At 41.5% G+C, this 27,041-nt stretch overlaps 2 protein-coding genes across 5 annotated transcripts in view; both read right to left on the bottom strand.

Annotated features, from left to right (window-relative positions):
• The window catches only part of LOC139566397 (echinoderm microtubule-associated protein-like 6), a 61,921-nt gene extending 45,938 nt beyond the window's left edge, over window positions 1-15,983 (bottom strand). For 2 of the 3 annotated variants that reach the window (XM_071387541.1, XM_071387551.1), the window contains exons 1-10: window positions 14,561-15,982; window positions 9,886-10,045; window positions 9,178-9,276; window positions 8,927-8,995; window positions 8,378-8,563; window positions 4,382-4,517; window positions 1,994-2,195; window positions 1,277-1,414; window positions 641-897; window positions 106-315 (exon numbers count right to left, since the gene is read on the bottom strand). In XM_071387541.1, coding sequence (XP_071243642.1) covers window positions 106-315; window positions 641-897; window positions 1,277-1,414; window positions 1,994-2,195; window positions 4,382-4,517; window positions 8,378-8,563; window positions 8,927-8,995; window positions 9,178-9,276; window positions 9,886-10,045; window positions 14,561-14,757 — 1,654 coding nt within the window. In that variant the 5' untranslated portion in view covers window positions 14,758-15,982. Of the gene's footprint in view, window positions 1-105; window positions 316-640; window positions 898-1,276; window positions 1,415-1,993; window positions 2,196-4,381; window positions 4,518-8,377; window positions 8,564-8,926; window positions 8,996-9,177; window positions 9,277-9,885; window positions 10,046-14,560 lie in introns of all 3 variants that reach the window. The other variant, XM_071387534.1, reaches the window with a different exon arrangement.
• Window positions 15,984-19,782: 3,799 nt separating this feature from the next.
• The window catches only part of LOC139566386 (spectrin beta chain, non-erythrocytic 1-like), a 91,634-nt gene continuing 84,375 nt past the window's right edge, over window positions 19,783-27,041 (bottom strand). For both annotated transcript variants that reach the window (XM_071387514.1, XM_071387524.1), the window contains 4 exons: window positions 22,221-22,435; window positions 21,882-22,055; window positions 21,585-21,627; window positions 19,783-21,219 (listed from right to left, as the gene is read on the bottom strand). In XM_071387514.1, coding sequence (XP_071243615.1) covers window positions 21,001-21,219; window positions 21,585-21,627; window positions 21,882-22,055; window positions 22,221-22,435 — 651 coding nt within the window. In that variant the 3' untranslated portion in view covers window positions 19,783-21,000. The remainder of the gene's footprint in view (window positions 21,220-21,584; window positions 21,628-21,881; window positions 22,056-22,220; window positions 22,436-27,041) is intronic.

Below are 27,041 nucleotides of genomic sequence, written 5' to 3'. Positions count from 1 at the left end.
CACAAAACAAAGTGTGACCAAAGAAACTAAGAATATCTATCTATATTTGCTACAGGCACTGCATGCCTGAGAGAAAGGCTTGTAAGAAAACACATATAGCCAGACCTTTCTTAAGACACGGGAACCTGAAAAGCTTGACGAGGCCAAAGTCATCCCCAGTCACCAGCACGGCACTGCTGTAGTTGGCGTCCACGGAATTTATGTCTGTGACGTTGGCATACTTGGGCCAAATCCCGTTGACCTCGGGCCCGATGATGCCTGTCCAGGTCATCCAATGGATTCCCTTGGTCTCCTCTTTGCTAAGGAGCTTCCCCGCTATGGAGATGAGGGAGAAGAGCATAGAGACATGTCACTGTCAACTATAAATCAACTGGTTACATTTCTCCAATCCCTTCCATCAAATGTTTACCAAAACAGTAGTGGGGTGCTCTCTTTGTGGTTGATTGAACTGAAGATTGCACCTTTAAGGGGAAGTGTTACTGTACCCCATTATTGTATTCATGTATTTTTTATATATATTTATTGAAAAGATAGTGAGAGGTTCTGTCAAAGAGCAGTAGGCCAGAATTGAACCTATGTCGACACGGTAGACGTTAGACCAGTCAGGCCATCCTATTATAGTATTTAAGAGTGGTTTTACCTGGCATTCTGTAGAAGAGCCTCTCCCCTGCCCCGTCATTGGTCTGCAGGAAGCGGCTGTCCACCGACCAGTCCAGGTGGGTGATGAAAGAGGTGGAGCGGTTGCACTCACCCACCTTCTTGTAGCGCTGCGCAACAGCATAGATGTCTACCAGGCTGTCGTTGGAGCCAACCGCCAGGTAAGAGCCGTCCGGCGAGAACTTCAGCTCGTGGATGACTTCCTTCCTGTCTTTGATGTGAACCACCTCTGTCATGTCCCTGGGGACACAGAGGAGAGAAAAGACAACGCATAATTTTACAGTCCTGTTTATTTTACAGCTAATGTTTGTCTGGTGTTAATTGAGAAATTATGTCGGTGACCAGGGGTACTTACTTATTTTTTTACATTACAAATTCAAAACATTTCAAAGTAGGTACCAAAACGGTTTATCATTGTTACAATACATCCCACAAAAAAACAAAAATATTATTATGGTGTTACATAGTTGTTGTGTAATTACAGTTTAATCGTTCTTAAAACAAATGAGATAAATAGCAGACTGTAAAATACAGCATAGTAAAAAAAAAAAAAAATACAGCATAACTGAAATACATTTTTTATTGTGTTTGAAAACGTAAGCCTGTTCTGGTAACTAACCGGACGCGGAGCACAGTGAAGGAGCCGTCCTTCATGCCCAGGGCAAGCTGAGAGCCGTCATTGATGAAGGAGACGCTGCGCACGGCTTCCTCCATGTTACAGCGGGCAATAAGAGTGTGGTCGGATAAACTCCAGAGCCTGCAACAGAGACACAGACCAACAAGGTGAAGGGTCAAACAGGGAAAGTCGTGGAATAAGGGGACAGCAGTGAAAAATGATCCAGCAGTGGAATGAGAGGAAGGGACAACAGTGGAATTAGTAAAGGGTAAAGGGACAACAGTGGAAATAGTAAAGTATAAAGGTGACAACAGTGGACTTAACAGACAGTTACAGCGGAAAAGTAAGAGACAAAAGTTGAATGAACCAGACAACAGTGGAATAACCTGGACAACAGTGGAATAAGTGAGATGGCCCTCTGTAGAAGAGAACGAGTTCATTTGAACAAGATTTAAGAGGCAAGGAAAAGATTATGGGTAACGCATTGCTTACTGTTATGATATGGGAGGGTAACCAACCGGTCAAGCTTCAGCCTGGTTTTAACTGTCAAGACACATTCATGTGTCTGCCACCTGTACATCCCTAAAATACATTTCAAACTCTATGCAGACATCCGAATACCACTGCTTTTCTTTTTCTAGGATAGACCCCTCATGCCGTGTCCTGGGATGATATGTTTTTTTGGGGGACAGATTAAAGGTGTTTTGGAATACCACTTACCTTACTGATCGGTCGTCACTGCCGGTTACGGCCACCGGCTGCTTGGGGTGAGGGTCGAGGGCCCAGAGTTCGCCCTCACTGTGACCCTGCATGAGGAGCAGCGGCTTGTCACGGTCTCGCACCATCACCTCGAAGATTTCACTGTCCTGGGTGCCCATCAGGACCCGGTCGGCCTTCCAGCACACGCTACGGATAGACAAGCCTAGGAAAATAGGAATGGAAGAGACAGAAAAAATACACTTAGTTCTCCATTATAAAAAGAGGCACTCTGACCTTAATGGTAATTCCTGGATAAAATAAAGAAAGGTTAAATAAAAAATAAATACAATTTTTGCAGCTCACAACTATTGCAGTGGAAATTAGGAATCATTTATGCCAATTAGGGATACGGGGATAATTAAGTGGCCATGATGGAATAAGGCCATCTTGGGCATTTAGCCAGGACACCAGGTCAATCGTGATTTATCTAAATGATCAGTGATGAAAAATCTCTGCACTGAATAAAGTTCCTTGTGATTTTTCACATCCCAGTCTGTTAACAGATGCTACGATACCAGTTGTTACGTGCGTCTGTCCACGAGAGATTACTGACCCACCAACACCATGTCCAGCAGCATCCAGGGACCAACCAGGCTCAATGCTGCTTAGCTTCTAAGGCAAGTCAGCCGTGGGTTGCAGGATAGCATTACTGACTAGATAGGAACTCTACCCTACCCTTTGCCTTAGATAAAGCTAAGACCCTAATCCTTCCCTTAATCTAAACCAATTGGCTACACCTCCCATGTGTTACCCCTTTAGTTTCAACTAACCAGTTATGGCTGGTGTTACTTTAATTTGAAGATGGGCCAGAACAGAATAAATGGAATGACATCAAAAACATGGAATTAGAAATGTTTGATACCGTTCAATTCATTCCATTCCAGCCATTACTATGAGCTGTCCTCCCTTCACCAGCCACCAGTGCAACTCACCATAACCCATAACAAATCCCTATCCTTCTCAACTTTTGTAACTGTTGTCCGCAATTCACTGCACAGTAATGTGTTACAGCCGGAATTTAAAATGGATTCAAATTGAGATTTGTTTTGTCACTGACTTACACACAATACCCCATATCGTCAAAGTGGAATTATGTTTTCCCAATTTTTAGGAATTATTTTTTTTTTTAAATCAAAGCTGAAATATATTGAGTCAATAAGTATGCAACCCCTTTGTTATGGCAAGCCTAAATAAGTTCAGGAGTAAAAATGTGTTTAACAAGTCACATAATAATTTGCATGGACTCCTCCTCTCCGTACCCCACACAGAGATAATTGTAAGGTTCCTCAGTCGAACAGTGAATTTCAAACACAGATTCAAGCACAAAAACCAGGGAGGTTTTCCGACACCTCGCAAAGAAGAGCCCCTATTGGTAGATGGGTAAAAATACAATAGATAGAGGCATCCTTCCTAAATCAGTAACCAGAGGGATTTCAACATTAGGCAAATGGTGACTTTAAAACGGAGTTTAATGGCTGTGATAGGAGAAAACTGAGTATGGATCAACAACACTGTAGTTACTCTACAATACTAACCTAATTGACAGAGTGAAAAGAACAAACATATATCCGATTTGCAACAAGGCACTAAAGTAATACTGAAAAAAAGGTGGCAAAGCAATTAACTTTTTGTCCTGAATACAAAGTGTTATGTTTGGGGCAAATCCAATACAAAATATTACTGAGTACCACACTCTCCATATTTTCAAGCATAGTGGTAGCTGCCACATGTCATGGGTATGCTTGTAATCGTTAAGGAGGGATGTTTTCAGGATTAAAAAAACTAACGGAAAAGAGCTAAGCACAGGCAGAATCCTAGAGGAAAACTGTGTTGCTACTATCCACCAGACACTGGGGGATGCACCTTTCAGCAGGACAATAACCTAAAACACAAGGCCAAATCTACACTGGAGTTGCTTACCAAGAAGACAATGAATGTTCCAGAGTGGCCGAGTTACAGTTTTGACTTAAATCTGCTTGAAAATCTATGGAAAGACCTGAAAATTCTATTTTTTGTATTTAGTTAGTCCGCCAGATCAGAGGCAGTCGAGATGACAAGGCGTTATATTGATAGGTGCGTGAACTGGACCATAATTCTGTCCTGCCTGAACATGTAACGAGTACCCTTTTGGTGTCAGAGAAAATGTATGGGAGTAAAAAGTACATATTTTCTTATGAAAGACAAGTACTTTACATTTAGGTGTGCCATATCAGGGTGATTACTTATGCAGTCCAGACATGTTTGTTTTTGTATCTTGAATTCATTATACACACTCGTTTACTTTGAAAATGTGGGGTAGGTTGTGTATGTTAAGGGGGGAGGACGGGGCTCTTGAGCCCGACAACCTACTTTTGTATCCTTGCTCAGTCTCTCGGAGGTCGATCTTAGTGATGGGTTTGAAGTCCACGTCCCACAGTCTCACGCAGCCGTCCCGCCCGCCTGTAGCGAACCCTTCCTCACAGGCGTGCATGCTGAAAATCCCTGCCTGTGGAGAAGTTACAGGAAAAACAAGATCTAAAATGTCACCAAGTCAGAAATCTAACAAAGTGCAAATGAAACCGACTGATGGGCAAAGATACATAAAAATGTATCTTGTTACAAAATACACTGAACAAAAATATAAACGCAACATGCAACAATTTCAAAGACTTTACTGAGTTGCAGTTCATATAGGGAAATCAGTCAATTGAAATTAAATTCATTATGCCCTCTGTGTGCATTGACATTTCCATCAATAAAATGCAATTGTGTTCGTTGTCTGTAGCTTATGCCTGTCCATACCATAACCCCACCATGGGGCACTGTTCACAGCATTGACATCAGCAAACAGCAAATTCTCTAAAATGAGGTTGGAAGCGGCTTATGGTAGAGAAATTAACATTCAATTCTCTGGCAAAAGCTCTGGTGGACATTCCTGCAGTCAGCATGCCAATTGTGGCATTGTGTTGTGTGACAACACTGCACATTTTAGAGTGGCCTTTTACTGTCACCAGCACAAGGTGCACCTGTGTAATGATCATGCTGTTTAATCAGCTTATTAATATGCCACACCTGTCAAGTGGATGGATTATTTTGGTAAAGACGCACTGCTCACTAACAGGAATGTAACCAAATTTGTGCACAACATTTTTGATAAATAAGCTTTTTGTGCATATGGAACATTTCTGGGATCTTTTATTTCAGCTCATGAAACATGGGACCAAACACTTCACTTGATGCGTTTATATTTTTGTTCAGTGTAAAAAATGCTCTAAAGACCAATGTATAAAATACTAGTGTCAAAACATTTATTTCAGTCAAATTCATGTAATTTGTATTTTAAAATACAGAAAATAATTTGCAAGTAGCCTCCTTAAATGAGTTATGAAACAACCTGGTTAACATGCAATGTTCACAACTTGGTTAACACACTATCTTCAGAGCTTTGTGCCCCGCTATTACTCCAAATTTGTGTAATGATATTGTGGCAATAACATAGTGTTCACTTTGAAAGTCGGGTTCACTTCCCCCTTTTGGACCAAATTCACTGCATTATCCTCATACTCACCAACCAACACCCCTCACATGATGGTGCAATAAGAGCCTCGGATACCAATCGAGAACATTCGGGGTGATATGGGACCACAAAATTATACAAAAAACTATTTTGCGTATGTTGAAAATACAAAATCATTCTCTGAATGTAGTAACCAAAAAAGTGTTAAACAAATCAGAATATATTATATATTTGAGATTCTTCAAAGTAGCCACCCTTTGCCTTGATGACAGCTTTGCACACTCTTGGCATTCTCCCAACCAGCTTCACAAGGTAGTCACCTGGAATGCATTTCAACTAACAGGTGTGCCTTGTTAGAAGTTAATTTGTGGAATTTCTTTCCTTCTTAATGTATTTGAGCCAATCAGTTGTGTTGTGACATGGTAGGGCTGGTATACAGAAAATAGCCCTATTTGGTAAAAGACCAAGTCCATATTATGGCAATAACAGCTCAAATAAGCAAAGAGAAACGACAGTCCATCATTACTTTGAGACATGAAGGTCAGTCAATATGGAAAATTTGCATTCGCCAAAATCATCAAGCGCTATGATGAAACTGGCTCTCATGAGGACTGTCACAGGAAAGGAAGACCCAGAGTTACCTTTGCTGCAGAGGATAAGTTCATTAGTTACCAGCCTCAGAAATTGCAGCCCAAATAAATGCTTCACAGAGCTCAAGTAACAGACACATCTCAACATCAACTGTTCAGAGGAGACTGCGTGAATCAGGCCTTCATGGTCAACTTGCTGCAAAGAAACCACCACTAAAGGACACCAATAATAAGAAGAGACTTGCTTGGGCCAAGAAACACGAGCAATGGACATTAGACCAGTGGAAATCTGTTCTTTGGTCTGATGAATACAAATTTTAGATTTTTTGGTTCCAACCGCCATGTCCTTGTGAGACGCAAAGTAGGTGAACGGATGATCTCCGCATGTGTGATTCCCACCGTGAAGCATGGAGGAGGTGTTATCGTGTGATGGTGCTTTGCTGGTGAAACGGTCTTTGATGTATTTAGAATTCAAGGTACACTTAACCAGCATGGCTACCACAGCATTCTGCAGCGATAAGCCATCCCATCTGGTTTGCGCTTATTGGGACTATCATTTGTTTTTCAACAGGACCTCCAGGCTGTATAAGGGCTATTTGACCAAGAAGGAGAGTGATGGAGTGCTGCATCAGATGACCTGTCCTCCACAATCACCCGACCTCAACCCAATTGAGATGGTTTGGGATGAGTTGGACCGCAGAGTGAAGGAAAAGCAGCCAACAAGTGCTCAGCATGTGGGAACTCCTTCAAGACTGTTGGAAAAGCATTCCAGGTGAAGCTGGTTGAGAGAATGCCAAGAGTGTGCAAAGATGTCATCAAGGAAAATGGTGGGTACTTTGAAGAATCTAAAATATATTTTGATTTGTTTAACACTTTTTTGGTTACTACATGATTCCATATGTGTTATTTAATTGTTTTGATGTTTTGATCTACAACGTAGAAAATAGTACAAATAAAGAAAAACCCTTGAATGAGTAGATGTGTCCAAACTTTTGACTGGTACTGTACATGAACACACATGTAATTTCAAATATGTATTTAAAATATTTGAAAGAAATACTGGCCATCTCTGGGTATTGAAATTATTCCTCACCACACAAGTGTAGTTCGCCAAACTAACTCAACTACACTTCCCTTCAACCTCCTCTTCTCCACACCAACCCCACTAAGCTGATAGACATCATTTGCATGACCCTAGACCGTTTTTACACTACGATAGATTTGAGAGGTATCGAATGCCTCGTTCACCACCTCCGGAGGTTGCGGCCAACACTCGCCCGCGAGTCACTCTCCTCCACGCAGTCAGAATTGTCTCTTCAAGCTAAATGCTCCTACAGTAAAAATCTTAATAGCAGAGCAATGTTTTTGAAACAGCTGAAATGTATTAACATATTTTTTATTTTAGTATGTGAATACTCTGTGCATAGTTGTGTGGAACCCATGGAATTGTGGCTCTTCTACAAAAAAAAACGTATGTTTTCAAATAGAGCCCATCTGCTCAATTTTGGCAGATGGAGGTGTTTTAGAATCCATAGAATCTACTCTTTCAGAATCAAAAATTCGAAAAAGTCGCTTTTTGGTAAGCTCCATTCCCTTATTTGTTATTTACACATGCTGTGCTGTTCATAAGTCTCTTCATTCACAAGACAATTGATATAATATTGTCACCCATCAGACTATTGCCAATTTAATCTTGCCTTTAGGCTACATCTATTAGATGTGTGAAATGAGTTTCAATATAGTTCAGGTGTAGTTTGGATGGGCCATCTTAGATGGGCAGCTAACTGCCGGGTGAAGGAAGGGCAGGGGGGAAGAAATGACATGTTCTCCTAAAACTGCTTATAACAAAAACTCGTGATATTGAAATTCTAGCAACGTCAGTTTGTTAAATAGACATATTTAGCAAAAGCCAAGGACAGAGGGTTTCAATTTTAAATTCACATGCTCAATGGCAAGTGGCTACTGGAATGTTTACAGTAAATTTGAGCTGCAATACCTCTGCTTCAACTCTTTTCTGTCTGAATAGGCCCCTAGTCACAGCACCAATGTGACCAACTGGATGTCTACCAACTGGATGTCTACCATGGGTTGTCTGTGCGCCTCACAAATGTATATGTATTGGCATTAAAGCTAAACAAAATATAATTTGCTTGAGTTTACTGGTCGCAAGGCATGTGCATGGAAAAACAATACTATACAGTGTGATAATTCATTTGACCATAAATCCTCATTTTGTTAGTGAGGCTGCATTCCACTCACTCCATGGGCTGCTTGGACTGTGCGAGCCAGGTTCAGCCCCTTCCAGACATAGATGTCCCCATTCAGTGCTCCAGAGTATGTCACTTCTTCCTTTGCCGTGGCCAGGCACAGAATGGTCTGCAGGTCCCCGGTCTTCCCAAAGATCCCCCGCTTGGGTGTCAAGGCATTCCCACACAAGGTCCAGAACTGAGCAAAGAGAAAGCTCACTTTTTAGATGGCTCTGACAATGTTTATGTTAAACATCAGCACTGGTAATGCTTTATGTTACCCGGTATTTTAGCCCGCTGTTAACCAGGTAGTTAATTATTAGGTACTTACTTCATTGCATTGTAATTACACTTGACACAAACGTCACCATCTTCCATTTGGTACCAGATAGTTATCAATTGTGTTGAATTCTTTGAGGTAAGTACCAGAAAGTATCTATTGTTACCCAATAGTTTCATAGTTAAAATCTTGTAAACACCAGGTAAGTACAAACTTAAAATGGGCTGTTAAATAAAGCATTACCATAGTTACACTAATTATGTGGCTAGGCTCGGGCCTCACCTTTATATGCTTTACCCCACAGCTTACGAGCCTATGAAGTTGGAACGGATCCCAGGCAATATCAAAGATCTGAAACAGCAGCAAAAGCAGTTATTATGACCTGTGACATTAAGGAACACACCAGTGACACTGTAGAGCTACATTTTCTGTCTGCTTCATAGCACTGACATACACAAAAATGACATTAAAATAACATGAACGCCTTAGTATCGACAGTGTAGATAATTGAAATGTAAAAAAATATACCATACCCTGTCTGAGTGTCCAGTTGCTGTAGCCAGGACTCTGCCTTTTCTCCAGTCCCAGACACACACTGTGTTTTTGGCATCCAGCCCAACAGAGGCTAATCGCTACACAAGGGGACAATAGAAAACCAATTAGTGGCAAATCAAACCTGCTTAAGTTTATCCACTTTCTATGTTTAGGGTCACACCCATTCTGAAAAATGGCGGTCCTAAGGACACATTTTATACAACACTGTAAAACCATTATGCAACATTCTTCAAACATTTGCACAAGCTACTTTGCCATCTTACAGTGTCATTATAGTTCCTGCAACCATGAGTGCGTAGACAGGTCTTATTACATATTTACATATAGGTATAGGGATTACACATGTTGTTACAGGTGTACTACAGCTGTGACAAATAGGTGTAATATTTTACTGATCAGCAGTTACTGTGTAATGCTAAGTAATCCCATTTCGGTTATAAAGTAACTACTGTACATGGCATTAATAAAAACGCAACGTTAATGTTGTCAAAACCCTTGAATTTTCCCCTAGGTACAGATCTAGGATCCGCTTCCCCTCCCCGAATCCTAAACTCATTAGTGAGGAAAATGCTAAACTGACCCAAGATCAGGGTCGATAGGAAACTTCACCCTACACTAAGAAGCACAACTCCAAGTACTCAATCTAAGCTAAAATCCAAGGAGACCAGCTCAAAGGTGTTCCTCACCTGTCCGTCTATATCAAATGCCAGACACGCCACCCCATGTGTGTGCACGTCTCGCAGGATGGACACAGTCTGCAAAGCGTATGTGTCCCAAACACAGATGTAAGGATCCTTCCCAACTTGTCCTGTGGCCACTTGAACTTTGTCAGGATGCATAGCAAGACTGTGTGGGTTGACCGGAGACAAATAACCATTATAAGCAGCAGCTTAACAATTTTTTTTTATCAAATCAGATGTTATTTGTCACATGCGCAGAATACAACAGGTGTAGACCTTACCGTGAAATGCTTACTTACAAGCCCTTAACCAACAATGCAGTTTAAGAAATAGAGTTAAGAAATATTTACTATATAAACTAAAGTAAAAAATATAAAATAAAAAGAAACACAATATAATAACAATAGCAAGGCTATATAGCAGGGGGGGGTGTCTATGTAAATAGTCCAGGTGGCCATTTGATTCATTGTTCAGCAGTCTTATGGCTTGGGGGTAGAAGCTGTTAAGGAACCTTTTGGTCCTAGACTTGGTGCTCCGGTACAACTTATATGAAACATACTGATATTCATTATCATTGGTTAACATGTATTTTCTATGCCTTTAAAGATGGAATCTGCAGTAAGGAAAACAGCACTGCTGTCCGCCCCACTGCCATTGTTCTAGTTTTTATTTTGTTGACGAAGCGGTGGTGCGGAGTGTTCTATCACGTGTGCAATGACGTCCGAGGGGGAAAAAAACTGGATTTGTGGTTTTCAGTAACTTCTTTGCTGTTGTAATATCGCTAATGGACGTGGCGGTTTCACCATTAAGGTTTCCAGTTTTAATTTCCCAGTCAACATCACATAAAATGTATCCACCATTTTATTTCCAATTGTAATCCAGATAATATCCATATAATACCTTGACAATATGATTATTGGCTCATTCCGTGTGAAAATGTAAAAACAATGACCAAGATGTTTTGAATTTAATCCATAGAAAGGTCCTTTGGGGAAGGATATTCTTTATATTTGCCATTGTGTACAAAAGGATCACTGAGATATAATTTAAAAAGTTGAGGTATTTGTACAATGTTGGACTTGAAGGCCTCATTTATTCAGTCTTACTTTTAGTTTGTAGCAAGTCTTGGTGTCATTTGAAGCGTTACCGTGCTTTGACATAAGTAGTGTTTAGATTTGGATAAAAATACATTTTCAGCTTAGGATAAGACACATTTGCATCTAAATCTGCACTGGTGTTGTATTTATTTATTTTTGATAGTTGTGCACAGTGTTTGGCCCTTCTAACTCCTTTTAACCACAGGCCGGTGTCCAGCTGTAGAATAGGAAGAGGGTGGGTTGATTCCCGAGGCAATCGATGAGTCACATAGGTCAAGCATCGTTCCCACGAGCACGAGTAAACTGGCCATGTGGTGGCTGACACACACGCACGTAATCCTCAAACCATTTGTTAGGATTTACTCCGGCATAATTGGAAATGCAGATAATGTTGTAAGTGACGACAAACCGAAAGGAAAATCAGTGCTTTAATTCTCAATGTTGACATCATCAGCAATCTCCACATCCCCATTGTCAGCAGTTTTATTCTCCTCTGTCTGCTTGCATCAGGCATTGTCACGCATAGATAGAGCTGAACTAGCGGATTGCAGTGACTCTCATCAGCCCTTGTGCGGACTGGCACATGCTTCCTCCAATTATTCTCCTCAAAGCAAGCCCCAAGGTTGCATGTCATCCTCACGGACAGTGGAGTGACTGTGTTCCCTGTATAGGGCAATACATGAAGATAAACATGCTTTTCAATGCTTTGCCCATCATCTCATGAACTTCCCATGAATCTTTAATCCCTAGATGCTGTCCCAGTCAAAACTTGCATTGCACTTCTTTATCATGTCAAGTGGTCAAGTCAACCATACTTCAGTATTGTTCCATGCCTACTACTGGTTTCCCAGTTTAGATGGTCCTTACAATGCTGCTTATGAAAGTCCATCTAACAGCAGACTGGTGGCGTTTTGCTGATGAAAAAAATCCCACAAGCCAACTCCACAAGCCAACAAAACTCACCTCTGAGGGGAAAGTGAATACAGTATGTTTTCCTAATTTCATAGTTATATTTACAAGGAAACCTATCCAGCACTACGGTGACTATACACTGAACTCAGAACCCAGGCTTTAAAAAAATATATAATTGGTTTGCAGTTCATCACATAAATTCACAGAAAATCCTGCAGCCCTTTCTGCTCATGGTTGGTGATTCCCCCTCCGGTGATTCCCTCCCTACATTAGCATATAGTCCATTGGTATGGGGAAATTCTGCTAATTCTGGTGCATATGTCAAGGCCATAGCTTATCCGCTTCTTATCCACGTCAATTGAAATGCTTATCAATTTTCATGTAGGCTACATGTAACATAATTTGAGGCAGCTGTCCAACATTTACAAGCATATAAGGCTACCTCTTTATGTGAAGTGTTGTAGAACAAATAGCTATTATAATGGTCTTCATTATAATACTACAGGTATAGGCTATATCAATATGAATTGTAAAGTAAAAAAATTACTGCATGCAGAAACTAGCAATGGGCCTTGTTAGCGCATTTTATCACACATTCCATTGAGCATGAATAGATGAATGCTGAAATAAATAAAATTAACTATGAAGTCTGCAAATACTACACAGACAAGCCACTGTATGTTAGTAATGTGTACCTGACACAAGGTCTGGAAATGCAACCATTCAACAGCTATGAATTAAAGAAGCGAAAACAGGCAATCCTCAGGACAAGTTGTTTTCTGATTGGATGACTAATACATCACTGGCCCAATCATGAGGCTCAATTTCCCTCACATGGTGATGTCAATTGATTAACTCGAAAAGACAATTTTCTATTTCAGCATTCCCAGACACCAATGCTAGCAAGTAGCAAGAATAAACACTAACATAATGGGTAAGGCGCACAAACTAGTATAGGAAGTTCAATGGCAATGGTCTTGAGTCTGCTGTGTCAACTATGTAGGCTGGGAGAATCCCCTCTCCTTGCCTCCGTCTCAAAACCCATTGGAAGAAAAGGTCAGAGGGGAGGGACCTCTGGCTTTCTCATCCAATGGGTTTTGAGAAGGAGAGGAGGAGAGATGAGTGAGGATGCGAGGAGTATACAATTGAGATCTTCCCATAAACCGTTAAAGTAATGTCTCTCTGAAGTCAGTGGAAAAAATTGGTGCCTGTACCGTCTTTACAATGATTGGGGAACCACTGGTTTATGGACATAATTTTAAGTGCTTCTAATAGTCTGTCAATAAACTCCTCTGTTCAAAAGTAATCTGTTAACACCCATCTATGCAAGTGCAAATCCAGAGGTTCAAATGTTGCATTTCAGTAATTTTCTGGTTCATTTTCACACAGAATGACCATAATCTAAAGGTCTGTGGATTAGGGCCTTACATGCTTGATGAAGAAGCTGATGAAGAGATCACTAGGCATTTGCAGACACTTTGCTTGGCACTTTCTCATTCAAACGAAATGATAACTAACATCTGGCTCGTATTCATTAGGCACCAAACAGCAAAAAACAAATTGAAACAAGGAAGGTCTACATGAATAAGAAATGCTTGTTTTACTTTATTTTTCAATGATTTACACTAAAACGAACAGCAAACTATCAACTGGAACATTGTTGATACACAACAGCTTGCTGGGGTTACAGTTAGTGCTAGACGGGTAAGGTGTATGGTTAGGGCTAGATCTGATGATATGGCCTGTCTGGCATTATGACTTACTGTAATTGAATGAGAGCTAACATGATTGTGAGGCTACTGTAGCAGAGGTGATTTGGAAGTCTGTTTTTTGATGAGGTAGGCCTATAGCCCTGCCCACGAGCAGATGGGAATTTCCTGTTGGTCTAATGGTTAAGACACTGGTTTCTTGAGTGAGATGGCCTCAGAATGAATCCGGCCAGCTACATTTGTGCCTAACTTGGGACGGTGTCTCACGGAGGAGGTCAAAAGGGGGTAAATATAGTAGAGGTGATTTGGAATCTCCCTCTCACGATAAGGTAGCTCTGTCTGCAAATTAAAACCAGTGTCGCCCTTGGTCCAAGTGGGAATTTCCTGTTTTCCTAAAGACGTTGGTTTACCGAGTGAGACAACAGTGGTACATTCATACATCCATATGCTCGACCAAATACACTACTAGTGTTGTTGTTAAAATGACACAAAGTAGCTTCAACATTAACTTCTGAAGGCTCAACGGATGACAAACGCAATGCAGAAGGTAAAAGAATCAGACGCTTGTGATGTAGCATGGAGAAAGTAACGCAATGCAAAGTTACTTGCCGGATGCCGTTTGTAATGCCTGGACTTCTTGTGGAATGCAAACCGCAGTCAGTGTGACCCTATTATGACCCTGGCGTAACTTCACCGAGGAGTAATATTCCCGGTGAGTGGTTCAGTATAGCATGGTTTCCAAACCCTCTCCTTGGCGACTGGACCATCAGATGTTTCACATATTTATTGTAGCCCTGAACTGGCACATCTGATTAAATTAGTCAACTAATCATCAAGGCCTTTTGAATCAGGTGTGCCAGTTTAGGTCTACAACAAATACCAATATGTGAAACGTCTGGTGGTCCCAGAGGAGAGTGTTGTGAAGTACTGCAGTATAGGGAGAGTAACTTTGAGGTAACTTACCTGATAATGTCATCATTGTGTCCCAAAAAGAACTTCTGAGTGTGTTCTCTGGTGTTGTAAACCACGCCAACTCCAGCGACAAAATATACAATCTCCTTCCCAGCAGTGTAATACAAATTGTTGCGACACTGATGCCCCCTGTATCCATGAATCCATTCCAATCTCAGTTGGCAACGTGGAGCAGTCTTGTCTGCCATGCTTTGTCAGACTATTAGACAATTGTATTTGGCTAAACTGCAATTCAACCTCAATCTCAGATTAACTCTATTCCAAAAATGCAGCAACATGAACACAGAGTAAAATCCTAGAGGCTGGTCAAGAGAGTATGGCCACTAGTGTGTCACACTAATGAGATATCCGTTCTCCCTTGTCTGTTCCCAATCCCCTTTTCTCTACATTCCAGTATCATGGATTATACTTGTTACATTCAGATGGCCTCATGAATCAACACGACCAATGAAATGATGTTGCCTCTTCCAATTGCCTTCTATTTAGCATTTTATATTCTACATAAAACCGTGGTGGAACCGGTGAACTATATGACATAAATTGATATGAAATAGCCATTATACTGTATAGCTTTTTAGCAATTCAAGGCATTTAAGATATAACCCCGACTAACCCCGACTACTCTAATCCTATGTCATCTCATTCAGCTATTACAGCTCAATGGTCCTCAATTTTGGCTCACAAAACGCAAGAGTGGAAATGCATGTCAAAGGGCTATACTGTCCTAAACGGTTGGGTGCGATATCAGGCGAAAATATACATATCTGACAGGATGGTATTTCGTTCGGGTTTCAATCATAAAGCCGTGGTAAACCTCTTGACGATTTCGATTGACATCGACCGTGAAGTATTTGCCTTGTGCTTATTCCAGTTGAAATCAACGGATTACAACGCCGATATACACACCGTCGATTCCCTTGCAAAGCAGAATAATTGTATCAGCTCCAATACGCTCGGCGCGTTTCCGTCATTTATTCGCATCCCAAATTATGCTCAACACTAGGTGAGCTGGAATTGATGGGAATTAGAAACCGGTCCATATAGAAGGAACGCACAAATTAAGATGAGGAAGGGTACAACACACGGAATCGTTTTTTTCGGAGGATGATATCCTTGGACTAAACGACTCTGACGTATGCAGGATCCTCTTCACGAGCGTTCCCGACGCAATCTTTTTGAGAATAGGGGCTCTCGTTGCCTTTACGCCTGCGGTGGTGCTTGGTTACCACGACGCTTCGTAGGCAATCTCCCATTTTAGCAATGGATTTTGGAGCTTGGAGTTCTCTAGTGTCGTCAAAACCATTACGATTATGGAACTGGCCTCTCCAAACAACGACTACGACCAGCCACCAACAAAGCTCGAGCTCTGTCCTTGGTACCTCATAGATAGAGTAATGTTTCGAATGTGCTCGAGCGCTGTCCTTGGTAGATGATAGGGTCACAGAGTTTCTAAACACAGAGGCGCAACATTGCAAGACTTCCGGGAGCGCTTGCCAAACAGACCAATCAGACCAGAGCGCGGTTTGGGCTTTGAGAAGTCAATGATTAGTTGTTAATTTTCTTGAAATCTAAAGGCACAACCTAGATTCGAGACAATATTTTAAGTACTTGAACATGTTATTACTTCAACCTTGTGAATCCAGGCTGTGTCACATCCAGCCGTGATTGGGAGTCCTATAGGGCGGCGCACAAATGGCCCAGCGTCACCCGGGTTTGGCCGTGGTAGGCCATCATTGTAAATAACAATTTGTTCGTAACTGACTTGCCTAGTTAAATAAAGGTTGAATAAATTAAATTAAATAAAAAGTGACAAATTGACACGTTTTAATTTGAATTAAAAACAACTTTAAATTAAAGGAGTGCATTTGATTTGACGGCCTGCACAAGCCCAGTTCGGCATGAGACGACCTTAGACCCGATTAAGTGTTTCTACGCATGAGTTTAGCTAGCCAACGTCACCATGACATCACAGATAGAACAATGGGTTAGTTAAAAAAAATCTTTGACGACATCGCCACGAGTGTGTTTGGAGATTTCAATTGGACAACCAGTTTTAGCCTACACTGTACTGTCTTGATAGGGTGATTTGTCAGATGTAGGCTGCTAGGCTACACCAGTCATTAGTTACCACAGCCACAAAGTTACAAACCCCGCCTATTCCTACAATTTCTCTTCTTAAAAAGTATTTGAAGATGGTCATACCATGGATCATTTAGCTATTTGATTTTCAATTTTAGATATAAAAATATATATATACTTGATCAAATATTGAATTTGGCCTTTACTACTATAGCCCATAGTAAAGCATTGAATAACACATTCATAAATGGCAAGACAGACAGTCAAAATCATAAAGAAGTACTGAGTAAAGGGTCTGAGTACTTAAATGTGATATTTCCGTTTTCTAAATTTGTTAAAACCTGTTTTTCAATTGTCATTATGGGGTATTGTGTGTAGATTGATGAAGATTTATTTTTATTTGATCCATTTTAGAATAAGGCTGTAACGTAACAAAATTTGGAAAAAGTCAAGAGGTCTGAATACTTTCCGAATGCACTGTATATACAAAAGTATGTGGATACCCCGTCATGCAATCTCCATTGACAAACATTGTCAGTAGAATGGCCCTGAAGAACTCAGTGACTTTCAACGTGGCGCCGTCATAGGATGCCACCTTTCCAACAAGTTAGTTATGTCAAATTTCTACCCTGCTAGAGCTGCCCCGGTCAACTGTAAGTGCTGTTATTGTGAAGATGAAACGTCTAGGAGCAACAAGAACGGGACCGCCGAGTGCTGAAGTGCGTAGCCCATAAAACAACAACACTCACTGCCGAGTTCCAAACTGCCTCTGGAAACAACATCAGCAAAATAACTGTTTGTCGTGAGCTTCATGAAATGGGTTTCCATGGCCGAGCAGCTGCACACAAGCCTAAGATCACCATGTGCAAAGCCAAGTGTCGGCTGGAGTGGTGTAAAGCTTGCCTTGGACTCTGAAGCAGTGGAAATGCGTTCTCTAGAGTGATGAATCACACTTCACCATCTGGCAGTCCGACAGACGTATCTGGGTTTAGCGGATGCCAGGAGAAAGCTACCTGCCCCAATGCAAAGTGCCAACTGTAAAGTTTGGTGGAGGAGAAATATTGGTCTGGGGCTGTTTTCATGGTTTGGGCTAGGCCCCTTAGTTTCAGTGAAGGGAAATCTTAACACTAAAGCATACAATGACATTCTAGACGATACTGTGCTTCCAACTTTGTGGCAACAATTTGGCGAAGGCCCTTTCCTGTTTCAGCATGACAATGCCCCCGTGCACAAAGTGAGGTCCATACAGAGGCAACCACCATTGTTACGATATAACAATGTTATATCATTTTTCTTACATCTAGCTAGCCTAGTAGACAGGATTTCCACTAGATAGCACAGACACAAAGACAAAATTGGCTATGGTATCGTAGAAATTTATGATTTTTTTTTTGCCTTAACTTAAGGTTAGCAGCAGTGGTGTAAACTACCTAAGTAAAAAATACTTTAAAGAACTACTTAAGTAGTTTTTTGGGGTATCTATACTTTACTTAACTATTTCTATTTTTGACAACTTTTACTTCACTACATTCCTATAGAAAATAGTGTACTTTTTACTCATAACATACTTGTTGCATTTTGAATGCTTAGCAGGACAGGAAAGTGGTCCAATTCACACACTTAAAATGAAAGGTTCACCCATTTTGAACGTTATATTGTTTTTGTGCATCTGAGTGATGTTCTATCGACTCACTGGGTCATTTCATGTTTTCATTTGTAGCTGAGTTATTGGCGTTCAATCAGGCAGAAATCTGTCTGGTATGACGAAGCACTGTGATAAAGTTGCTCTCACTACACTGGAAAACGACTTTTAGATCGCGAAAACGTCTATTCTACATGGCAGATTTCAATACTGGCCCATGTCATAACTCGGGAGGATGTCTTCTTTTGCGATATTCCTACCTCAATAAATTAGTAATTTAACAGAGCGACTAGTACATTTTTCCGATTTGCCTGCCTCTTCAGTTCAGGGTGCATTGCATGGTGCCGTTGCCAGAGATATTAGAGAAAGGAGATAGAGTACCACTCATAATATTTTCAAATATGGTGGTGGCTGCATCATGTTATGGGTATGCTTGTCATCGGAAAGGACTATGGAGTTTTTGTAGGATACAAATAAACGTAATAGAGCTAAGCACAGGCAAGTTGCTTACTAGAGTGGTCTAGTTACAGTTTTGATTTAAATCGGCTTGAAAATATATGGCAAGACTTGAAAATGACTGTCAAGCAATGATCAACAACCAACTTGACAGAGCTTGACAATTTTTTAAAGAATAATTGGCAAATATTGTACAATCCAGGTGTGCAATGTTCTTAGAGACTTACCCAGAAAGACTCACAGCTGTAACCACTGCCAAAGGTGATTCTAACATGTTTTGAATCAGAGAGCTGAATACTTATGCAACAACTATATTTGAGTTATTTAATTTGTATTAATCTTTTTTTTTAAGTTGAATACTTATCTAATCAAGATATATTAGTGTTTTATTTTCCATAATAATAAAAAATAAATGTTAGAATTTTTCTTCCACTGACATTACAGTATTTTGTGTAGACGTTGACAAAAAATGACAATTAAATCCATTTTAATCCCACTTTGTAACACAACAAAATGAGGAAAAGTCAAAGGGTGCGAATACTTTCTGAAGGCACTGTATGACAGAAGATAATCAGCATGTAGCTAATTATAGACAAGTTGACAAACAGCCTATCAAAATGTCAGAAATTATAATAAGAAACATAGGCCTTTGTAAGGTAGGCAGGAAAATAAATATCCTGCACCCCGTCAATAGCGCATTTTCTGTATTTGCAGTTTAGGGTGCAGTGTGGGCCTTTCACTTTATCACATATACAGTAGTAAGGCAGTTGCAGATGGGTTATTAGCAATTGCAGGCTGTTGCGGGTTAACAAAAATCTGACCCGCACATGCAAGTGTATAAGGTGCTCTGTGCTGAAGTTATAGACTAGGGCATTTCAACTTTGAATGTGTATTTACAGTTACAAGGCAAGTGGCTGCATTGATTGCACAGAACAGACAGAGTAGACTTAAAGTACTCATTAGATTACAGCAAGGTTCAACATTTTCAAGCAGACGAGCTCCACTTTTCCAAAACCATAGAGAACACACAGACCCATAATGTTTAATAGCATTTTAATGACGTCGCACATATTTGAGAGAGAGAGAGAGAGAGAGAGAGAGAGAAAAAAGTCTACAGGTGCAGTTTCATACATCAGAAAGCCAGGTCAATGTTCTATATATGCCCAAAGACCCAGGCATTGCAAAGAATTTCATTCCTATTACATAATTTCTGATTGTGCAGTAAGATTTTTTTTCTCAATACAATTGATACAGTGACAAAGAAATGCACGCTATGTATCAATTAGCAGGATAACGTAGCAAAATTATAATGTGCAGTGCTAGAGCAACAAGCAAGCAACCTTTTTTTGCAGTAAATGCTGAATTTCCACGTTTCCATTTAACATCAATGCTTAAAGTGTTTATTATACATACTGATTTTATAATCTGTAGCCAACTATAACTATTTGGAAACATATATTATGATGCAACTCAAGAGGGACAAAAGTAAACAAACAAAGGAAAAACATGTTAAAAAAATTACTGGTCCATCATATATATAAAACATTATTCCACGAGGAAATAATTTCAAGACATTTATCTTGTTTCAATTACAGGTGTATTATTAGGCTTATCTTGACCTAAAAAGGCATGCGCTTACTGATAATACTGGCTAACTATGCCCTTTCGGAGCCTGATATTTTCTCGAGGTTGTTTGATTTCAATTTAAACTCAAGTAGGATTCATAGTAAATTATGTTGAAAAGTTGCATTACATTTTTTATTCAATATGTGTATGTGCAGTCACAAAACGGAATTATTTTGAAGCAATGTTGTCTCCCTATCCAACAGCGAAAAGAGAATGTAGGCCTGCCTCTTGTAGACACCCTCACAAAATTGAGGAAACGTTTAAATACTCAGACCCATTTTAACAAAACACAATGACAAGGAAAAAGCACAAAAACACACAAAACACATTTTTACAAGTAAATAATTAACTTTAAAAAAAAGAATGGTCCTCATGATATTACCAAATCAATTTCATGATGAAACCTGCCCCATACACCTTGACACTCTAACAAAGTACAAATGTTTATTTTATTTGTATTTGTATTTCAAGTCTCAATCGTTTTACCCAATTCAAGGAACATTAGGCACAGCATGTGGTGTAGTTGAGCTGGAGTATCATTGTGGCTTGGCAGACAAAAAGGGAAAAAAAGGAAAGAAAAAAAATACTGCACTAATAAAAAACTGAAAGTCTTCATTGCTGAGAAACTTTAGAGTTTTTTCTTGCCGAAGAGGCTGAATCGCTTCTCCTTGTCCTTCTCCTTGTCTTTCTCCCGCTTGCCCGGGCTGGATTCGCTGGTGAGGGTGACAGTGGCGGGCAGGGTCTGGGCTCGGCTCGACGCCGGAGTGCTCTGGTTGCTGGGCGTAATCGATACCTTGTCAGGTGTCCCCGCATTCAGAATGGCCTGGATCCATGTGCTCATCTCCTCCTGTAAGGGGTCATTGAAAGGTCAGTTTCCTAAACACTTTTTAGCTAATTCTCTGTCTCAAAAAGAGAATGGCAATTGTAATGATCTATGTTTATAAGTGAATGAAATTAGCCAAATAAGTACTTTTCTTTTCTACAAGTGGACTGAGTCTGGGTCGTCATGAAATAAAAAAGTTCCACATTAGCTTGGGAATTTTTGGGGAACTCACCCTAGAAGAATAAGTACATCAGTTTAACAACTAGCCCAGGAATTAGGTTTTGTAGTCAAGACCAGGGCCTTTACAGTATACCCACCGTTTTGTTTTGGCCTACTGAAACAATCTTTAACAGATGACACAAAATGTTAAACAATGGAAACAGACTTACTTCTTCTTTGGCTTGGAAGAGATATTCATTTCCATCCGTAACTCTGAAATAAAAATGAAAAAAATGTTGGTAACTTTCTAAACATATATATTTCAGATTCAAAAGCGATTCGGATAGCAACATTTGCAAAAACATATTTTTTTCTGAAATGGCAGTCAACAAAATTAACTAGAACATTAATAAATCAGATTTAGACTGAAGCAGATAGCGTAATGAAGTGCAACTAAGAGGATCCACTTCTGGGGTGATTCCGTGAGAAGGAACTTGAACACAACTCTCGTTTTTATAATTTTTAACCTGAGTTTGAAGACATGCTTCTTTTTTTTGTAATCCATGGCCACATCACACACAGCCCCCATTAGACTGATCGGAATCGCATTGTGGTAGGGGATGCCTTGACCAGCAGCCTTGTTGTCTTTGTAGAAGCCCATTTCCTGATTGTTGATAACGCAGTACACGTTATGCCAGGATCTGAAAAAGAGAGCCCAATGAGTCATTGTAAGCCTGGGATGCACTGATTAACACAAGTTAACTCCCTTAAAATAATATATTTTATGTAAAAATAAACTGTATTATTAAATTACTTCTTCCAAACAATGCTATTTGGATTCTCTCTTTTGATCCAGTTCACCATACCTGCTTGAGGCCTTCTTGTTGTGACCCTCCCACTCATGCTTGCGATGCAGGAAGCCCTCCAGCTGAGCCGCAGGCAAATCCTGGTTCTGGGTCGGCAACGTGGAGGACAGGCTGCCCTTGCCCCGCCGGCTGGCTGTGGGTGAGGGAATGGGGCTCGGGTCCTTTGAGTTCTGCTCCGCCACTCCATTCATGATCTCAACTCTGTCCACGCCATTCTGAAAGAGAGAAGAGAAGAGAAGAGAAAAGAGAGAGAGAGAGAGAGAGAGACCCCAATCATGCCTTAAATCTAGAGTATGCAATGCTAATAGCTAATTTTGGTTTCTGACTTGTATTTGGACAAATAATCTTGACTGAGTAGGCCTCTTCTTGCCTCGGGCTGTGATTGAGCCCAAGACCTGTTGGAGTGTTGGAACACGCTGAGCCAGGAGCTTATGTCTACACCAAACGAGCCTGTGCGCATGGACAACTCGTCGGCTGTGAACGGAGAAAGGTAATAAGCCATGTAAGTCATTAGAGCAGCCTCGAATGAGGCTGATATCTAAACTATAATTTCCCCCTTCAGAAATGAGCCCAATATAACATATTGGTCCATATTATGAGGCAGGTGTGCTATTTAGCAATAGGCATTATCACCTGATGTAGCCCACCTGATGCAACATAGTGGCTGTAAATAAATAAGCTGAAATGTTGCACATTTCCAATTACCCCACTGGGCTAATCATTAGCTAGGTCACAAAATATAAAGTCGAAACATTCGGCTATCTTGTTGCTAGTTACAGCAACATATTGATGACTTGAATGTCCCAAAAAACGTTCCACTGGCACTCAGCCAACCAAGTCTCATGTAGCCTATCTGTAAATATAATATTTGCCTACCAGTTACACCTGACCTGTGTTACATTTAGCCCCGGTCTTCCCTTTGCATTCAACGCAATTGCCGCATGCTAATGCAGTATAAATCATGCCGCTGCTAAAAACTCCCGTTGTAAAATGGTGCATTTGACAAATTTCTTGGATGTAAGAAATAAGTGTAGCCTAGCACTAGAAAGCGCAGTGATCCTCCTCTTCAAAGAGTGGCCATCAAAACTGCTTTAAAAGGTGTGTTTTCCCACAACAGCATTTAGAATGTTGTAGGCTAAAATGACTGGGCATGCATATTTCTCTCCCTGTGCTGCACTCACAATTTGAATGCGCCTCGAGAGGAATATTAATTTTCTTACATAAAATGCGACCAACAGGCGGAACAATTGGTGTTGTCTGACTTTGCTGTTGCTTACTCGTGTTGTTGGCTGTGGAAAATTAAATGTGGATAACACATTTTTCAATACATAATTCAAATAACTAAAGGTACCGTGTCTCAGCTCCGCTCTCATTTGGATCATAGGTAGCGGGTCTCAGATCTAGCAGGACCCGGCTCAATTTAATCCCTATAATATTACAGGCAACATCCGCAATGAGCTAAAAGCTAGAGCTGCCGCTTTAAAGGAGCGGGACTCTAACCCGGAAGCTTATAAGAAATCCCGCTATGCCCTCAGACGAACCATCAAACAGGCAAAGCGTCAACGCAGGTCTAAGATCGAATCGTATTACACCGGCTCCGACACTCGTCGGATGTGACAGGGCTTGCAAACCATTACAGACTACAAAGGGAAGCACAGCCGAGAGCTGCGCAGTGACACGAGCCTACCAAACGAGCTAAATAACTTCTATGCACTGAACACTGAACACTAACACTGAAACATGCATGAGAGCATCAGCTGTTCTGGACGACTGTGTGATCACGCTCTCCGCAGCCGATGCGAGTAAGACCTTTCAACAGCTCAACATTCACAAGGCCGCGGGGCCAGACGGATTACCAGGACGTGTACTGCGAGCATGCGCTGACCAACTGGCGAGTGTCTTCACTGACATTTTCAACCTCTCCCTGTCCGAGTCTGTAATACCAACATGTTTTAAGCAGACCACCATAGTGCCTGTGCCATGAACACTAAGGTAACCTGCCTAAATGACTACAGACCCGTAGCACTCACGTCTGTATCCATTAAGTGCTTTGAAAGGCTGGTCATAGCTCACATCAACAGCATTATCCCAGAAACCATAGACCCACTCCAATTTGCATACCGCCCCAACAGACCCACAGATGATGCAATCTCTATTGCACTCCACACTGCCCTTTCCCACCTGGACAAAAGGAACACCTACAGTGGGGAGAACAAGTATTTGATACACTGCCGATTTTGCAGGTTTTCCTACTTACAAAGCACGTAGAGGTCTGTCATTTTTATCATAGGTACACTTCTACTGTGAGAGTCGGAATCTAAAACAAAAATCCAGAAAATCACATTGTATGATTTTTAAGTAATTAATTTGCATTTTATTGCATGACATAAGTATTTGATACATCAGAAAAGCAGAACTTAATATTTGGTACAGAAACCTTTGTTTGCAATTACAGAGATCATACGTTTCCTGTAGTTCTTGACCAGGTTTGCACACACTGCAGCAGGGATTTTGGCCCACTCCTCCATACAGACCTTCTCCAGATCTTTCAGGTTTCGGAGCTGTCGCTGGGCAATACGGACTTTCAGCTCCCTCCAAAGATTTTCTATTGGGTTCAGGTCTGGAGACTGGCTAGGCCACTCCAGGACCTTGAGATGCTTCTTACGGAGGCACTCCTTAGTTGCCCTGGCTGTCTGTTTCGAGTCGTTGTCATGCTGGAAGACCCAGCCACGACCCATCTTCAATGCTCTTACTGAGAGAAGGAGGTTGTTGGCCAAGATCTCGCGATACATGGCCCCATCCATCCTCCCCTCAATACGGTAGAGTCGTCCTGTCCCCTTTGCAGAAAAGCATCCCCAAAGAATGATGTTTCCACCTCCATGCTTCACGGTTGGGATGGTGTTCTTGGGGTTGTACTCATCCTTCTTCTTCCTCCAAACACGGCGAGTGGAGTTTAGACCAAAAAGCTCTATTTTTGTCTCATCAGACCACATGACCTTCTCCCATTCCTCCTCTGGATCATCCAGATGGTCATTGGCAAACTTCAGACGGGCCTGGACATGCGCTGGCTTGAGCAGGGGGACCTTGCGTGCGCTGCAGGATTTTAATCCATGACGGCGTAGTGTGTTACTAATGGTTTTCTTTGAGACTGTGGTCCCAGCTCTCTTCCGGTCATTGACCAGGTCCTGCCGTGTAGTTCTGGGCTGATCCCTCACCTTCCTCATGATCATTGATGCCCCACGAGGTGAGATCTTGCATGGAGCCCCAGACCGAGGGTGATTGACCGTCATCTTGAACTTCTTCCATTTTCTAATAATTGCACCAACAGTTGTTGCCTTCTCACCAAGCTGCTTGCCTATTGTCCTGTAGCCCATCCCAGCCTTGTGTAGGTCTACAATTTTATCCCTGATGTCCTTACACAGCTCTCTGGTCTTGGCCATTGTGGAGAGGTTGGAGTCTGTTTGATTGAGTGTGTGGACAGGTGTCTTTTATACAGGTAACGAGTTCAAACAGTTGCAGTTAATACAGGTAATGAGTGGAGAACAGGAGGGCTTCTTAAAGAAAAACTAACAGGTCTGTGAGAGCCGGAATTCTTACTGGTTGGTAGGTGATCAAATACTTATGTCATGCAATAAAATGCAAATTAATTACTTAAAAATCATACAATGTGATTTTCTGGATTTTTGTTTTAGATTCCGTCTCTCACAGTTAAAGTGTACCTATGATAAAAATTACAGACCTCTACATGCTTTGTAAGTAGGAAAACCTGCAAAATCGGCAGTGTATCAAATACTTGTTCTCCCCACTGTATGTGAGAATGCTATTCATTGACTAAAGCTCAGCGTTCAACACCAAAGTGCCCTCAAAGCTCATCAATAATCTAAGGACCCTGGGACTAAACACCTCCCTCTGCAACTGGATCCTGGACTTCCTGACGGGCCGCCCCCAGGTGGTAAGGGTAGGTAACAACACATCCGCCACGCTGATCCTCAACACAGGGGCCACTCAGGGGTGCGTGCTCAGTCCCGTCCTGTACTCCCTGTTCACTCATGACTGCACGGCCAGGCATGACTCCAACACCATCATTAAGTTTGACGATGACACAACAGTGGTAGGCCTGATCACCGACAACAACGAGACAGCCTATAGGGAGGAGGTCAGAGACCTGGCCGTGTGGTGCCAGGACAACAACCTCTCCCTCAATGTGATCAAGACAAAGGAGATGATTGTGGACTACAGGAACAAGAGGACCGAGCACGCCCTATTCTCATCGACGGGGCTTCAGTGGAGCAGGTTGAGAGCTTCAAGTTCCTTGGTGTCCACATCACCAACAAACTAACATGGTCCAAGCCCACCAAGACAGTCGTGAAGAAGGCACGACAAAATCTATTCCCCCTCAGGAGACTGAAAAGATTTGGCATGGGTCCTCAGATCCTCAATAGGTTCTACAGCTGCACCATCGAGAGTATCCTGATTGGTTGCATCACTGGCTGGTATGGCAACTGCTCGGCCTCCGACCACAAGGCACTACAGAGGGTAGTGCGTATGGCCCAGTACACCACCGGGGCCAAGCTTCCTGCCATTCAGGACCTCTATACCAGGTGGTGTCAGAGGAAGGCCCTAAAAATTGTCAAAGACTCCAGCCACCCTAGTCATAGACTGTTCTCTCTGCTACCGCACGGCAAGACCACTTCTCAGTTCCTATGCTTCCTGGCTGATGTTTTGGTCACTTTTGAATGCTGGCGGTGCTTTCACTCTAGTGGTAGCATGAGATGGAGTCTACAACCCACACAAGTGGCTCAGGTAGTGCAGCTCATCCAG

Source organism: Salvelinus alpinus, chromosome 2 (assembly GCF_045679555.1).
Source record: "Salvelinus alpinus chromosome 2, SLU_Salpinus.1, whole genome shotgun sequence".
Taxonomy (NCBI): domain Eukaryota; kingdom Metazoa; phylum Chordata; class Actinopteri; order Salmoniformes; family Salmonidae; genus Salvelinus; species Salvelinus alpinus.
This window is presented reverse-complemented; position numbering and strand designations above follow the sequence as displayed.